Source organism: Sprattus sprattus (genome assembly GCF_963457725.1).
Source record: "Sprattus sprattus genome assembly, chromosome: 18".
Classification (NCBI taxonomy): Eukaryota; Metazoa; Chordata; class Actinopteri; order Clupeiformes; family Clupeidae; genus Sprattus; species Sprattus sprattus.
Genome location: NC_137916.1, coordinates 4,968,497 through 4,985,724, shown reverse-complemented (window position 1 = coordinate 4,985,724; position 17,228 = coordinate 4,968,497). Strand labels below are relative to the sequence as shown.

The 17,228-nt window shown below is 42.8% G+C and overlaps 1 protein-coding gene across 1 annotated transcript; it reads right to left on the bottom strand.

The window, feature by feature from the left end:
- Window positions 1–1,737: 1,737 nt before the first annotated feature.
- Window positions 1,738–5,944, bottom strand: cbx4 (chromobox homolog 4 (Pc class homolog, Drosophila)). Its single transcript, XM_080855932.1, has 5 exons — window positions 5,805–5,944; window positions 5,618–5,661; window positions 5,100–5,165; window positions 4,670–4,736; window positions 1,738–4,291 (listed from the first exon to the last, which is right to left on the bottom strand). Exons 1-5 carry the CDS (start codon window positions 5,871–5,873, stop codon window positions 2,936–2,938), a joined length of 1,602 nt encoding a protein of 533 aa, XP_080712058.1. The 5' UTR covers window positions 5,874–5,944; the 3' UTR covers window positions 1,738–2,935.
- Between the last annotated feature and the right edge of the window lie 11,284 nt (window positions 5,945–17,228).

The following is a 17,228-nucleotide window of genomic DNA, read 5'->3' as shown; positions in this document are numbered from 1 at the left end:
GGCTATGGAGAGTGATATTGCACCATGTTTGTTGTGTGCCCAAAATATGATTAATTTTAGACAATTCAAGTTTATTGCCCTTTAACTTCACACGTGCCAAAGACGTAGCCTATAGGCTACCAGTCGTTAGAATATAGTGAAGTTAAACATGAAGAGATTGTGTAATGCCACGTGTAGCACATCAGAGAAGACTCTGAAAAAAAAAAATCATAAATTAGTCATTCCAATTCCATGTAATCAGGGGGAAAAGTGATGATTTTAACTGCATAATACATTTATGGACCATTCAAGAGGTAGAATAGAATGTTGAGTTGAAAGATGTCCTTTTATGATTGGAAGACACAATTAACTTAATACCTTTACTCTTATTCCTTTGTATTGTGTGGGAAACCTCAAATAATTCAAGATTCAAAAAATTCATCAACAGTGGATGCACTATTTATTTAGAAGCTAGGAGACCATATTTTTGTGTACACATTGATTGAAACGCCAACTGAATAGGATCACATAACTGGAAATACTTGCTGAAATGTGGAACAGGGTCAGTTTAAAGTTATATGGGATAAAAGCACTTCCCAGACAAATAGCCTTAATGCTGATGTAGTTACTTGTTGGCAAAAGTAGGCCTCTGCATATCTGAGGATTCCAGACAGGAAGACTATAGTGCAGGTTACGTATAAGGTTCCGTTGATCTTTCTTTGGAAAACGTATAAAGAAGTCTTCTTAACATATAGGGAAGTCAGTTTGAAGAGGCCTAAAAGAAAGCTAAAAGCCATGACAGATTGTGTAAGTTACAGTTTAGCAAGGATGGTTCCTTTGCTTCTGTGGGAGGAGAATGTTTTGAATCAGTCTTGTCTCCAGTAGTCTATTTAATCATGGCTGTGTCAGTCAGTCAGCCTTTACCCTACCCAGATTAATCACAGCTGATTGAGAGCAATGTCTGTGGGCTGTCATGGCGTTTGGAACAAACAAAGGTCTATTCATAACAATTAAATGGTGAAAATCAAGTATGATTACAGGAGGAATGTTTAATTGAATTTGTTTTTTAGTTTCCTGCTTTTCAGTGTATGGAGCTCCTTGATATGTGTTTTCATTCACCCTGTCTTTCTCTCACCCCTCACTAAAGTGCACCTAAAAATACATGAAACTTTCTGTAGTGGCCATGGCAGGCCCAGGAGAAGCTGTAATGACTGGCTTGTTTCTTTGAATCTTCAGCCATTTTCATCCATTTACTCTCAGAATGCCTTCAAAAACTGGCAAAGGAGCTATTTTTAGTGAAGCATTCAGCGCCTTGTGCCTAATCTTTGAAAATACCTTTCCACTCAAAGGTTGTATGTATTCCTGAACATGTCTGGTTCTATGTGTGTTATTTCCTGAATTATGTGTTCATGTTCATCAAAGTGAATAGGTTTGACTTTGAGTGCCCATAACTCATGATGAGGTCTTTGCATTTGTGTAAATGATTATATTAATTAAAAATCTATTCAGGCCATTGCAACAAAATAGTATGACAGCAGATAGTCTATAGTGGACAAAGCTCAATAGCGTGTGTTTATGTTTAAATTGTATGACAGCAGACAGTCTATAGTGGACAAAGCTCAATAGCACCCCCCACACACACACACCAGAGCAAAAAGTGAATTATGTCCTTAGTCAAACGCTCAATAACACAAACACAGAAAAAGTTCTTTAAAATGTTTTTTAATGCACATGTTTTGAATGCATGTTAGCGCTTTCACAAAAAAAGTTGTAGTTTATAGAAAAATTGTGCATATATAGGAGAAAATTCACAGATGATTATTTTTTCAACTAGATAAAAGAGCAAGCTTTGAGCTAAAAATATAATTTATAACCCCAACAGCCATCATTACTTACACTCAGTCTTGAAGAATCCATTCCAGGCATTGTGGTTTACTCCGTTGTACATATGCACAACAAGGCGTAAGATGTTTCCATGTACGACATTCAGCCATACTTAAAGAGAAAAAACTACTGAAATACATACATTTTAGCAGCCATTTTATAACAGTTTGTACTAAGGGATTATATTTATATATTTATATTAACCTCCTCTTGTGTTTTGCAAGTATGTAGCCTGATGCTAGATAAATACCTATGTGGAGACCAGATCAAAAAATAGTATGCTTGTTGACAGATTAATGCCATCAGTAATTCATGACATGAAGAGCACAACAATGTTAATTATTCCTGACGATACTTCAACTGTTATGTGATCTATTGGTTCCTGGGAATCCAATGGACTTGTAAGCCTGTGCTGACCGTTTGAAAGGGGTACCACTCCACTCTAGTGTCTTAAATGCCCCAGACAGATATCACATGAAAAAGACATAAGTATTAGATGACAGGAGTTGGAGACAGCTCAGGTGAGCGTGGGAAAATATGCAGCTGACTTCACATTATCTCAACCATGAGGGCCCCACTTTAAAATAAGTGGTGTGTTAATTGTTCTGAGTATTAGTTCATTACCAATTAAGTTTGTCTCAACCAAGAAAATAGCTTTGCAAAATTTCTCTCTGAGTAAAAAATGATCACTTTAAATCGTACTGACACATTTCTCCAAAAGGCATCGTTATTTACCACTGGTGTTTATAAGCTTGGGTACATAAGTGCTTTTTTTCAGTGAGCCTTAAAATACAATGTAGCTCACTGACTCAAACCATAATTGCCATAATTAGGTGCTTTGAATCCCAAAGAATCTTTAGCAATGCAGCTTTAAGTACATGTTTCCACAGTCATATACAACCATATTAAACACTCAAAATGAGGACACTCCTCTGATTCTGCATCTAGCAGCAACTTGCTTATACATCATAGGTTATACGTACATATGAGCCTTTTTTTGTACATGCTTTACATATTTACAGAAAAGAAAGAAAACTCCACAGGGCTGTATTCTCACTGACTGACAGATCATCTAGATGGAGACATATTCCTTAAACGTCACGGTTAGGCAGTTTGTGGTGATGTCAGTGATGACAATATTGCCCTGAAATGGTTTGAACTGGGTCACAGGTTCCTCTGGCCTATTTGGAGTCTCCACTGACTGTTGGTCAGAGGTAGGAGTTTCCACAGATGGCTCTGTCTGTTTTGGAGACTTCCAAAAGCTCAGATCAATGGGTTCCTCAGGGTAGGTGTCGGTGAACTCTATGGAACCGCTTCTCATACACTGGTCACCAAGGTGTAGGTTCATGTGTTCACTCTGGTAAGGAGAGGACATGGCACCGGGGGCACTTGTGCTCCTTGAGCACAGGAACCTTTTACAGTCTGACCCAGGCTCTACAGGGTCCGATAGGGTCCGCTTCCGATCATTTGGGATTGAATGGCATCTGCTTACCTCCAGTGGGGCACCTGACACAGAGGTTGGTTTATTTGTAAGCTGTAAGGGTTGATCGACTTTGGTATTGAATTGAGACTGGGAAGTATCCATTTTGCAATGCTCCTCAACGGTTATCTTTTCCTTTGGGAATCTGTGCTCTTTAAAGGACCTTGCCTTTTTATTATCCAGAGTGTGACCTCTAGTGTCCTTTTCTGCTATGCTGTTTTCCTGGTTAAGGTGGCTTGTGACCGTGGCCTGCTGGTTTAGGCGGCTCGTGACCTTGGCCTGCTCTGAGTAGTGGTCTGTGCTGCTGGTCTCAGGTTCTCTACCCTGATGGGGAGACCTTGAAGGGTCTCCATTGGCCAAGTCCGTTGATGTCACATTGCTGTCCATGTACTTACTCATGACAATAATTATTCTGCCATTCTTGTTTTTGTTCTTGATTATCTTCATCTTGCTGCTGACGGCACTGGGAAGGCTGCCTTCTTTTGGGCTCGTGTTGGGCCTCTGCTCTGGTTGGCTTGTGTTGGTGGACGGTTTCTTTGGTTCTACAATGAGATCTTTTACCTTGCTCAGGCAACCAGTGTCTTTGTCTCGGACCCACTTCTGCTGCAGAGCCGGGGGCAGGCTCCAGCTCGGAGTTGGAGGGCCCTGAGGTTTGGTGTCTTTCACCTTAGCAAACTGCACATCATACATCTTCGGGTCCGGTTGGTAATGATGGTGTTTTTTACTATTGAGCTGGTAGAAGTATTTCTTTTTGCCATGGATCTGAGGCTCTGCTGAGGCCTCTTGACAGTTTGGCAGGTATTGGTGGTGCTTCTTGCTGTTCAGCTGGTACTGCTGGGGTTGGGAGCGGTGCAAGGGAACAGAGTCCAGCTTGATTTGGTTTTCCTCATCTTGGGGTGAATCCTGAAGGTTGGCCAGGATGCTGGATCTTCTGGCAAATGCAGGGAGCTGAAATCACACAATTACACCATTAGGTGCCTCTCGTATTGCTCACAAACACAGTGAAGTGGTGGTTCAACAAATTTGCAAATGCAGCTGTTAAGTAACTGAGAGACAAAACCTGTTCAGGAACGGCACTATCGCTAAAGAGCCTTGGCCATATCCGTGGTTGTATTATAATAACCATACATGGTTGAGGAAGACAAACTATCACATAATCATTTAAACCATTAAAGGAGATAAAAGTTCTAAAAGTATGCCTTTAAAAGGGATCCATGGCATGCCATAAAACATAACTGAACAGTGACTTCATTACCAAAATCAATTCAGCTATTAACCAACTTTTGCCACACATGAAAAGCAAATAAATGCAGAAATTTGACTTGCCTGGACTAACAGATGTTTTGGTTTGGGTCCTCGTTTGCGGTATCCTAACAGCTGCTCATGCCTCTCTCTGAAAACCATGTAAAGCAATTAACTATTAAAAGACATGACACTTGCAGGCAAACCTCCACAACCATATAAACAAAGCAAAACGTATAAGTTGAGTTTGAAGGTGTAACAAACTATCATGTATCTTTAGCTCCGGGAAGTAAATGGCTTGCATTAGAGCCGGTGACAGTCGTTTAAATTGTAAGTTAATTCTAATTGCAAGAAAATGCTGAAGGGTGATGTCTCCCCTCAGAGATGCAGTGAGCCTATCATCGAGCCCCTCCTACCATGTCCATATAAGGTCATAGATAATCCCCTCCCCCTCACCGTTCAGTACACTCTTGAGTACACACACACACGCCGTTCATACACACACACTCCTCACCTGTTTTGAAATGCCACGAGAAGCCGGGGATCAAGAATGTTTTCCTCCGGTTCCCACGTGTTGTATCTACAGAAAGCAGGAGAATCATCGTGACAATCAAATTACACCTTTGCTCATCCAATGACCATATAAGGCTGTACTTTAAACGTTGCATCGTTGAAAACATATTTATGGCCAAGATGATCATAAAAAGAGCCCTAGAAGCACTTAAACATAACAACGATTCCATACAAGGCTATTATATTTAGGGAACTATTGCACAGTACAGGAGGCCATTTTAGTATTACAGTTTAACGTGAATTCAGCTAAGCAAGAGCACTTAAACCGCGAGAACATGGCAGAACACTACCTCTACATACACTCACAAATTAGTGATGGAATCCACGGATGAGACCACTTCCCTTGCGCCTCCCCATTTTTATTTTCAAAAGGAAAACTGTAAGTGGACCCATGGCTGCTCGTCGGCAAAAGCGTGTTTATGTCTGTCTGAGTGTGTCATGAAGCAAAGAACGACTTACTTTGGGGACCATCCTCTCCATTTCACCAGGTACTCGATTCTGCCCTGTTCGACAAGAACAAACATTCAGTGAGCCTGTATGATTAACCTCACGCACAAAAACAGGCATACCAGTGGCTCATTACATGCATTAGCCTTGCTATGTCTGCTCTCTTATACACTATTCCGCGTTGGCGCTCAGTTTTTACCCTCCGTATGCGCTTCTTCTCGATTCCCTCCACAGCAAAGACATGTTCGCCGACGGCAGGTAGATCCATTCCCGCTCGGATGCGATTGTCAACAGCAGGCCGTGTAGATGATAAAAGTCCAATATGGTGAACGTTGTGGCGTGTTGTGTTTATTTTGCTTATAGTTTATGCGTAGTCCCCTGTACGATTTCTTTCCCTTCAGCCCGCCCTCTCCCGCTGTTCGCCAACTGTTCTCTCTCTTCTCTCTCTCTTTCTCTCTCTCTCTCTCCTCCACTCACTCTCATGTTAGGAGGAGTCCTTGCCAGCTATACGCGACCAGATATGTTCAGTGGTGTAGCCACAAAAAGTAGTTCATGCAATTGATGGATTACGTCACATAGCAGCCATGGTAGGGAGGGACTTGGTTGAATATGGTTAGTTGCAGTGCACATCAGTGATAACCAAATAGGATATGCAAGTCAAACTTCTAAACATTTTCTCTAGAATGCCATTTATCTCGGGAAACAGTTGCAATTGTCATATGTGTCATTGCCTAGACCATAGAATCCAGTGCCAATGAGTGAATAAGCCAACAATATCCCTTTCCCCAAAATGCAGTTGTTCTTGAAATGGGCACCTCAGGGAAAAACATTTTGTATTTTCCCATATCAAGATGATGAATAACGTTTGGTTGGTTATTTTTGGAATCACAGCCTGACCTGATAGAAAATATATAGGCCTATGGTGACAATGGTTGATAGGCTACACACTCACATATTGTGTGTATGGGAACTTTATGGAAGTGTGGAACATTAAATTCATGTATGCCTATTTTAATTAACATTTAAATGCAATTATTTTGTCAACTATTACAATATAGCCTACCAGTCTGAAACACTATTCACGGTTATCAAGATATATTTGGAATTAAATCTGGTCGGATGCGCTGTTTAGTAGAAGATAATTAGATAGGCTATGTTTCGACTATGACCATGGTCCATATATCTGGGCTTATATGAAAGAGATGAGATGACGTCTTTAAAGACAAGATGTGATTTGTTTGGTGGTGGTGAGAAAAGCCAAGAAGAGCCGGGGCCTACATTGCCATAGAATCTAACCAAAATTAGCCAGTCATTTGGAAAATCGAGGACAAATGACATCGGAATTAAACATCTTGGTGCACTTTCCCTTTACAACCCATTGTGAAAGCTATGGGAGGCTATTGTACCATTCCCTTGTGAAAGCCTGCGAACACCAGCTGGCTGCGTACAATTTTGGCCGGAGTCTGAATACTCCAGCTCCGCTATTACAATTATGTCGTGCTCAATGTCAGCCATTGTGCTGGAAAAAATGTCTACACCGTGCATGCACGCATAACCTTGAATAATTTGACAGTACGTTCACTGCCATTCCGGTCTCTATCGGTCTTTAGAAGACATTTCTGTTTGCTGTGTGTGGTATAGTGTAATATAAGAAGTGACAGTGAAATTCAAGCTGTTTTCCGCGAAACGCACTCCGCAGCGGAGGGGACGGGGTTAAAATGAAGCTCGAGGCGGCAACCGCCAGCCTGAAGAGCTCTGCGCGAAAAGGCGCTGCTCTTCCTTATATGGACATGAAGAAGAGGGGGTGAAATATCGCGCCAGCCTGAAATTAATGCCCATATTAAAAGACGATCAGTCAAATAAGCAACGCCTGGGTGATTAGCCTATTCCCATCAAAGAGCTCTGCATCAGATCTACTTAGTCAATTTATTATCTCTATCGTTACTATCCTTCGCCCAGCTCACAAGACCAGCCGCTTCAAATTTAACAATCAGTCGGCATTTCCCTTCTTAGTAAGACGTAATGCAAATATTTATGATCCATGACTCACGTAGCCAATGGTATAACTAAGATCCACATACATTCTATTGAAACAGCTTTGTCGTGGAGTTGATTGCAACGTGGTGCGCTATTCAAACAAAGCTGTTGCATCTTTAATATTTACAGATAAGCAGAGTAACATAAATGGGCCTAAAAACGAAAATACTGTCGATGGTGTGCGGTCTACTGAGTTTCACGATGACCGTGGACGCTTTTGGTGCACCGGAATGCTGAACACAGTTCTATTTCATTGATTAGTATGTCTTCACATTTCCCTCGAATCAAATGGACCAGAATTACTGGTCCATGGCTCGGTCAGCAACTATCGACCTTATTTTTCTCGGTCAACGATGACAAGGAAGAACTATAGCTCGCAAACAGGTATGTAGTAGATGACATTCATTATTTTAAAACATGGATACACGTGCCTTTATACGCACTAAAATCTTTCATTTTCAATAGCATAAACAGCATGGGTGAACACATCAGCAATTCAACCGAAAAGGCAAAGCGAGAACATCTGGAACAGTTTGAATATGCCATGCATTATCAGGTTAAATTATCTGTAATTTTATTTCTGCAGCCAAAATAGCCCCTCCTTATTTAGGCAGTATAACATCACTGCAACAACATTTCTGAGAGCTTCGCCTTGGACACTTCCATTTATGGTAAATGCAGCTTCAGCTTACCCTGGATCATCACTGTGGAACCGTAAGAAAGTATTTGCTTCTCACCAATACAATAAAATGCACAAACATTATAAGAACATTGAAGCCTATTTTACAAAATATCCAGAGGTTGAGACCTAATTAAATAAATAACACAAATTGTTCCTTTTGTAATGATGAAGTAATTTATTATTTCCTGAGTTTTGCTGCTTGGGTTAGAGAGGAGGAGGCTACCCTCAAGAGACACAAAACAGTCCCCTCACAGCCCCTACAGTGCTTGTTCAAGCCTTCCTTACGTGATACAAGCTCAGCAAATAAAACGCCTGATGTGGATAGGAGAGGAGTGGATAATAGTATGACTGCTTTCACCATTATACCCGGCCAGCATGCCAAGTGGAGAGGGTCAGTGGGATAAAATGGAGAAAGGAGGTAATTCCTCTTTTCAAGTACCCCTGAGGAAGACTAGCCTAGGATGAGACAGCTGCACATTGTCTGTGTAGCAGAGTTGCATTGATGAACATGATTACGGTCAACAAAGAAGTCACTGGAACTTGGGAAACTATAAATCCCAAATCATGAGGGCAATGGAGCAAATGCAAATCCTCTTCAAAGACCTGTCACCCTCTCTCAAATGCGGATGTCACATTTGTATGAATCGTCCTCTTTTGTTTGATCATTTTTGTATTTGTGTTTTTGCCAAGGAGTGTATTGTGACAGTTCAAAGACCATGAAATGCAGTTTTTGGTGTCACTGTCAAGGCCATTGTTGCCCTGGCGAGGGGGTCCTCTATGGCAAATCAGCGCTCCACACTCCAACCCCCACTTCTCAGAGAGGGAGAGGAGAAGGAAGATGGGGGTTGGGCTTCCCCGGGGTGCATTCAGATCTGGCTCTGCTGCAGCAGCGGACCTGTCAATACAGTTTATTGACCACTGGAGAAACGGTATGCCAGCCTCTGATTTCAGTTTTAAGGCCATTCCTGAGGTCATTATGGTGGTTGTACAATCTTAGTACCAGTATATGTGATGCGTTTGGAGGGTGTGTGTGTGTGTGTGTGTGTGTGTGTGTGTGTGTGTGTGTGTCTGTGTGTGTGTGGTGAGGCAGAGTGTGTTACTGTGAATCTCTCTGTTTGCACACTGCCCCGTTCAGCTGCCCAGTGTCTGTAATGTAAATCAGTGCTGGCCTTTTCCCAGAGTTCTGAGCACTGGTTCTTCTATGGGCCAAATGAGGTTCTGCCTTCCCTTCCCAAACAGCCTCTCCTGAGCAGAGCCCATTTGCTTTCATTTTATTCCATTTGAATTTGCACTCAGTGCCAGAGAAGGAAGGAAAGACAACTTTCTCAAGGCCAAATTTGACATGCAGCAAAATAAATGTATGCACAGTTAATACAGTAATTTGGCTTTTGCAAACAGTCAAGAGCGATAGTTGTCATTGCTCTAAATGGAGGCTGAGCAGTTGAGTGTAATGGGGACCATATCGCTATCATCCTCTAATCAGAGGCATGGAGGGGGAGAGGAGGCAGGGAGGCCAACTCCAGTGTCCTGGTCCATCTATATGGAAATAACATGGCTCTGAAATCCTCCCTGTAATATTTGCCACTGTGTAGCTCTGGTGACCACAGAGCTTCAAGGAGAGAGCTTTGAGAGATAAGGATGCCGTCCACATTAGATGGTGAAGAACAAAGGAGTCTCGGAGATTTAGTTCAAATCCATGCGTGTGATTTAAAACGCTTTTTCATTTTGCCATGAATGTTAAGTATTCACTTAAAGCAGAGAGTAATTCTATCTTACGTGTACATACAAACCAAAACAGGCTGAATAACTGAGAAATGTGGCATTAGATCCGTCGGCTACCTCATATTTATGCATTCGCCCTGCTAGGCTAGGTCACTGTGGGCTTGTCGGAGTGGATTTAGGCCACATTATCTGTTTTCATGCTGCGATATTGCCTGCTTAGACACATCTAATGTTACCGCAGAACAGGTGGAGAGGGCAAACCACAAACACTCACCACTGTCACGCATGCTTTACAGCAGCTCACCTGTGACATCTCACTATTCACATCAGGACAAAAAGACCAGTGGAGACCGCGCCATGTAAGCAGTCACCATTGAGTGTGTACTAGAATTATCTCCAAGAAAAAGCCACTCACAGATATACTCATAATGCAGTGTCCAGGTCTGTAGAGAGCCATTTTAAAATAAGAAGTCATCATTTACTTGCAAGAGGAGCTAGCCATTTCATTTTCTTAAATTTTTTAATTTATTGGGAATTTATAGCACATGCCAGGATGTGATGGTTATTTAAGGGGAAGGATATTGATTTTTGACCCCATTGAACTTAATGGGAAATCAATACCTCAGCAGATTTGTGTAACAAGGTTTTCACATGCACACTCTTTGGGAACATATCAATTCAAAAGCAAATGCAGCGATTGAAATGTTACGTTTTGTTTTGTTTTGCCATATTGTGTTCCCACCAGCTGGGAACCAAAGTTTAGATGAAGCCAGATGATTCAGTGTCCTCCAGAATGCTGCGTCTCACAGCACTGCAAAGATCACCCAGAGCACAGCAGGGTGGAGCTGTTTTTGTTGGCTTATAGTGTGTGTGTGTGTTTGTGTGTGTGTGTGTGTATGTGTGAAGAGTGAGTGAGTGTGTGTGTGCGTGTGTGTGTTTGTGTGATGCATGTTTGAGAGGGAGAGAAGCATCATGTTCTCATGAAGGTCCCTGTCTGCCAACACACTAGAGAAAGCACACTCCTGCTGACTTATGCTAGCACGCCGACCTGACCCCCCCCCCCCCCCCCCCAAACACACACACACACACACACACTTCCATGTGCTGAACTGCTCCCCCCCCCCCACACACTTCCATGTGCTGAACTGCTGCCCCCTCAGCCCAGCTCCACTGCTCACAGATTAGTGTGTAATTAAGCCTCTTTGAAGCACTGCTAGCCTGGTATTCCTGTGTGAAATATATCCCACTAGCCAGCCTCTCAAACCTGCCACAGTAATGGCTAAGAAAGGTAGTGGCAGTTAGGGGGGTGAGAAGACATCCAATGGTGATGATGGATCGCTCTGACTCAGGTATGATGCAAAAACCTGCAACACATTGTCCATTGTTCTTCCCTCTCTGCTGGGCTGCGCCTCCAAGCCTCTCTAAGCCACGCTAAGCCCTCTGCTGTCTCTGCACTCACGCCGGCCGGAGAAGCGTACTCCCTGGCCATGATGGGGGTCCCTCAGCTTCTGTCCTTTCCAAAGGCCAAATAGTCGGTAAGTAAGAGTATGCAGTACAAATAAACAATCACCAGTGTCAAATACGCTAGTATCTTTTAGCACTTTTGTCTTTTGTGATTTTCTTTTGCATATCTTGAATGTGACAGTTGAACCTCTTGAGCCACATTCTACCGATATTTTGATGAAAAACAGTTAACAGCATCTCTACAAAAGTGTGAAAGAACAAGGATCATGGAGTATGGTTGAGTCTATTTGCCAATCCAGTGAATTCACAATTCACCCCCTTCTTATAGCTGCATACCTCAAAATAGCGATTGAGAGAGAAATAATAATCAATATTTCTATGTACTTGATTTGAGAGTGAGTCATTACCTACCACTAGTTGTGTCTCCTCAAAAAGGTCTGCCTCTGTATTCCAGTTCACAGCTCATCGGAAATTAAAGTCAATGTTATAAAATAGGAAACATGAGGTTTTTGATGTAGCTTCCATTTAATGTCTTTAAATTCAACTCTATTGAATGTTTTCAATTTTCATTACTATTCCTTTTGGATCATAAATGGCAGCATTAATATTATAAGAAATGTAAAATCCATTGTGCAAAAGGGATGCATTTGTTTCAGTCTGCCCTAAAATGTTTTTGTGTAATGAGAAATTGCTCAGAACATGCTGCTTAAATTAGCGGAGGTATTCAATTATTGACTGGGAAATGCAAAAGAGATTTGTAATAGCCTAATCTTTTATCTGGTCCTCAGGAATAACTGGCCTGCATCCAATCAATCAGAGCTGTGTGCATTTCATTCTTCTGATGGCTGCTGAGCTTTGTAATGTGTCGAAATTCAAAAATGAATATACTTCACTGAGCCATATATATGTTTCTGCGACTGCACAGTGAACACAGAATGAGCGGGCCATGGTGCATCCCTGAATACAGACGAAGGTCAACGGGGTGTAGAGGAGCCCTTCATCTGGTGCAAGCATGGCCCGGCACATGAAAAATTCACACGGAGAGGGAATGAAAGTGCCTTCGCCGAGCTGCATCCAGAGACTTCCACGAGAAATCTTATTAAAATGCACTAAAGCAAATGAGGTTTTGGAGGCAGCTTGAAAAATGATGCATATAATCTGTTTTTCTCCATTTCATTTCACCAGGGTTCAGTTTTTTTCTGAGTGGAGCTTTTGAGATGTGTGCACTATGCCCCTCCCCCTCACCACTACCCTATCCCACTCCCCACCCCCCACCTCATCATTAATATTCATTGGCGATTGCTCGCTCCCTCTCGCCGCAAGCAGGTATTGTTATTACGGGGATCCCGACACTCTGGAGTGTGAGCCCACACAGATGCTGAGATGCTCAGAGGGAGAGAGAGAGAGAGTGAGAGAGAGAGAGAGAGAGAGAGAGGCAGAGAGAGGCATGCTGAGACCCTCAGAGAGAGAGAGAGAGAGAGAGGCTTGCTGGAAGAGAGGGATGCAGAAAAGGACACTGAGGGAGATTTATAAAATCCTGAAATCGTTTTTACTATTATTGCTATGTCATTTCATATATTTCAGTTTTGTCTGGCCCTTTCTGCATTCCTTTGTGCATTTTGTATTTCACACCATTACAACATTGGGAGATTGTACTGTGCTGTTCTATGATGGATGCAGACAGGCACAAGCATCCTGGGATGCAGTGCTGCACCCCCAGAGACCTGCAGAGACACCCGCCATGGCCACAGCTCACGTGCGTCACGCTAGGTACCGAGTCCCACCGCAGGCAGAACAGCAAGGCTGTGACTCACCTTGCCTAGTGGCCAGGCTAGTTCCAAACAGCCACTTAAAACATTAAGAGCTCAGAGCACCAAGGGAATGCAATGCGTCTTATATGACCTTATATGGCAGTCCTGGAATCAATTTAAGGCGGACATTTTTTTCTGTCTCTTTATATCACCTCCTCTTTTATGTCTCCTACTTACCCATTCTCAATCTCAAAGTCTCATTCTCATTTTCTCACAGTGGCTTTTTTCTTTATGTTTCTCTCTATTTTCTTCTCTTCCCTTCCCCTAGTCTCTCCATCTCTCTCTCTCTCTCTCTCTCTCTCCGTGGTCTTTCATTAAAAACATGAGAAGCTCTGAGACGAGGCCAGCTGCTGCAGGCTGTGCAAAGCCAGCTGTCTGCGGAGCAAGAGAGAGAGAAAGAGAGTGCGCAAAAAACCATAGAAGCTCTCCCAGACTCGAGTTCATGCCTGATAATGGAGAAACTTTGCAAACCAGATGTCAATTGCTGTGTCAAACAGTCTTTAGCGGGTAATATTTAGTACATGTATGACTTTCCACTGACATGCACAGTATTTTTGTTATGTGGTGCAACGTTTCAAACAAGACAGACCCATGTTGTGCCATACACCCCCCCGACCACAACCACCTCCTCACTGACTGACAGGCACAGGAGCTTTTGGTGTGTGTGTGTGTGTGTGTCAGAGTAGTGCTTGCACAGTTTAATACCGCTGCAAAATGTTCTCTCTCATGGCTACCCTGCCCCCCTTTTTTACCAACCAACCACACACACTCACACACACATTCACACACACACACACACACACACACACACACACACACACACACAACAAGCAAGGCACCAGCCCGGCACCAGCTCAGTCTTTCAGATGCAAATCATACATAAATTGAACCACCCTTAATATACAACCATGGCAACAGAGACAGGGTCCTAATGAGGCAGAGACAAGGGTTAATAGTTTCCTCTGCACATCCCCAACCCACACATACACCATGACGCAAGCTCACACCCACACACACATACACACATGCAGACATGTCTCACAGGGCTCACACACACACACACACACACACACACACACACACCCACACACACATGCAGGCATGTCTCACAGGGCTCACACCGAAAGCGCCACGTTTTCACTGGTACTCTCATTCAGCATAAGGTTCTCAGACATCTTAATTAGTGCGTAGCGTTAAGCTAATGATAAATGTTTTATAGTCACATGGAAGTTAAGATACTTTGAGTTACATTTCTGACATTTCAGTGCACCATGGAATGTTTAGGGGTGTGAATACACCTGCAGTTTAGTTTCAGGCCTCACGAGTCCAGCTTGAACATCGGTTGCGATGCCTGTCCCCTGAAGATCAATTCGATCAATAAGAACAGAGCTCCCTGTGAGATATCAGGGTTAATGATCGGCTGCTTTGTGTATGTTCCACCTTGAACTGGAGAAGTTCTCTCAGTTTGGCTGAAATACCACCTGGCAGCTTGTTAGGTGAAAATTCACCCTAGTTACCTCAGGACTCCGGAGCTGCATATAAGTACATTTATTAGACAAACAACAACCACAATTGCAATTGGGCTCCCCTCCCAGCACAAGTCCGAAAGTAAAGGCAATGATAAACCCATCGCACAAGGTTTATTCAGACAGAAGTTTAGCTTTCAGCAGGGATAACCACGTGGTGGATTTCTCACGTCCGAGGCTCCCCGTCTTGCAAGGAGGGCAGTTTTGCACAAGTTCGGAAGAAGCACATTTCCCTTCTTATCACTTCTGGTCTAAACATGCTCTTGTACACATGCAAACTAAGTGGCAGCTAATATTCAAAGTTACACACATACCGAAAAGCCATGTTCCTGCTAAGCACATGATTCATAGTAGTTAATAATACAAGGCACTTGATTATTATATTCCTAAATCAGTGTTTGGAAATAATCTCCATCACAGCTGAAACTGATTTTGGCCAAGTAGATAGAAATGGAGATTTTATTTGTCCGTTTCCATCCAATTTCTGTACACCTTAGCCTTAGCCTGTGTACAACATTTGAGTTGGTTCATGTGACTCTTGGGTAAGAGCCATGGCTAGAGCAGGTATGATTGTGAGAGGTGGACAAGAGCAGAAAAGAAACAGATTAGATGTGGCTGTGTGTAGCACAAAATCAAGGATACATTCACCTTAACACAAGGGTCAGTTTCTGCAATCTACAGTTGCGTTGTTGAAGTCAGTCTTAATGTGTGAAATGTGTAATTGTGCCTAACCTTATAAGGTTTTACTAGTAACATATCAAAAGAATAAAACATAGCATAACTCATGAAGACATGATGGAATTGAAATAGAGGCAAGCCATTAACATGCTCCATGAAAATCACACATAGGTCAGATTAGAAGAACACCTTTTTGAAACGATGTGATGTGGATGTGATGGTGAGAGTTTCACAGGTACAGAGGCTCCAGTCCTAATGGAGGATGAGATTACAGGCCAGCAGGGTCAGACCACATGCTTTGAGGCTTTGGAGGAATTGTGCCCAGGAATATGAGACAGCAGATCTGGTACTGTGGTTTAGTATTGCTGGTAATTGGTCTACTACGTCCTGCTTGAAAACGAGGGCCTATTTGATGAAAATAAAAGTGTTGTAACAACACATAAGCGGTCAACTGCACTGCCCTGACCCTGCCTTGGTTTCTTTCAGGGCTGTTGAATAAGGGTTGGAAACCTCCACAAGAAACTAGGAGCCAATGAGTCCACCCGGGTATGTCTTTACTCATGGGCCAGACAGCAGCGCCTGATAGCATATAGATGAGTGGGCTAGTCCTCTGATCTGATCTATCAGTCATGGAGGCCAGTGGCGAGCTGTGAATCAGAATGTGTCGTGCCTCATTCCTCATCTTCCTTTGCAGCGTAGTGATGCACACACTCACTCACAAAAAATCAGCCACAAAATAGACCTCCTTGAAATATGTTGATGGCAGAATGCTCATCATAGCCAGATGGTAACATGCATTTGTTACCGCCTGCGATTTTAATTACCACAGCGGGAGCAACCCCATCAGTTCTCAACCCAAACCCCCTTCAACCCCCACTACTGCACACACACACACACACACACACACACACACACACACACACACACACACACACACACACACACACACACACACACACACACACAGGCTAATCACACCACATCCTTAAACCAAGAAAATTCATGAGCCACATTTGCAGACAAGACAGGTTGCTCACATTTTTTTTAACATCCTGAAGAAACTATTTCAAGCGTTGCACATGCCTTTCTGGGAAATGGCGGATGGTGTATGCTTTTGTGCTGCTTCCAGAAATAACAAGACCATGAGAGAGAAGCCAGAGATGCACAGAGCTGTGATTCTTTTAATCTATTGCAATAAACATTCTTGTGATGGAAGTATGGAATGACAGTTAGAATGGAAGGTGCATATTTAACGTCTTTAAAGAATCACACGGCAAGTGACTCATTAGAAGTATCAGTTCATCTCTCTCTCTCTCTCTCTCTCCCTTCTCTCTTTCTCTCATCAATTGTTTTTTTTCTACCCACTTCCTCTCAGGAGGTCTAGCCGCTCACATTTCTCTTTCATTTCAAACACACTCCAGCAGAAACACTTTGTTGTTGATTCTCACGAGTGTTTGAAGAGGCGCACACACACACTGGTTCATGAGGCCCAGAGAGTGACACTTCAGGAGCAAGAAAACAAACTAAAGAAGCTAAAAGAAAATAAGACCAAAAAGCATCCTTCAAAGCTATGCAGACATACCCCAACAATCAAGTCAAAAAAGTGGTGCACAGAGTATTGAAACGGCATCAATAAATCATTGCCTCCTCAAAGCGGCACACACAACTTCTCTTCGCCTCTGCACTAAAGAGAAGTATTTCAA

Coding starts and splice junctions, on each gene's coding strand:
- cbx4 (XM_080855932.1), bottom strand. CDS start 5,873: ATGGATCTACCTGCCGTCGGCGAACATGTCTTTGCTGTGGAGGGAATC. Junction 4,737..5,099: donor CTCGTGGCATTTCAAAACAG/GTGAGGAGTGTG, acceptor CATGGTTTTCAG/AGAGAGGCATGAGCAGCTGT. Junction 4,292..4,669: donor CAAAACATCTGTTAGTCCAG/GCAAGTCAAATT, acceptor GTGTGATTTCAG/CTCCCTGCATTTGCCAGAAG.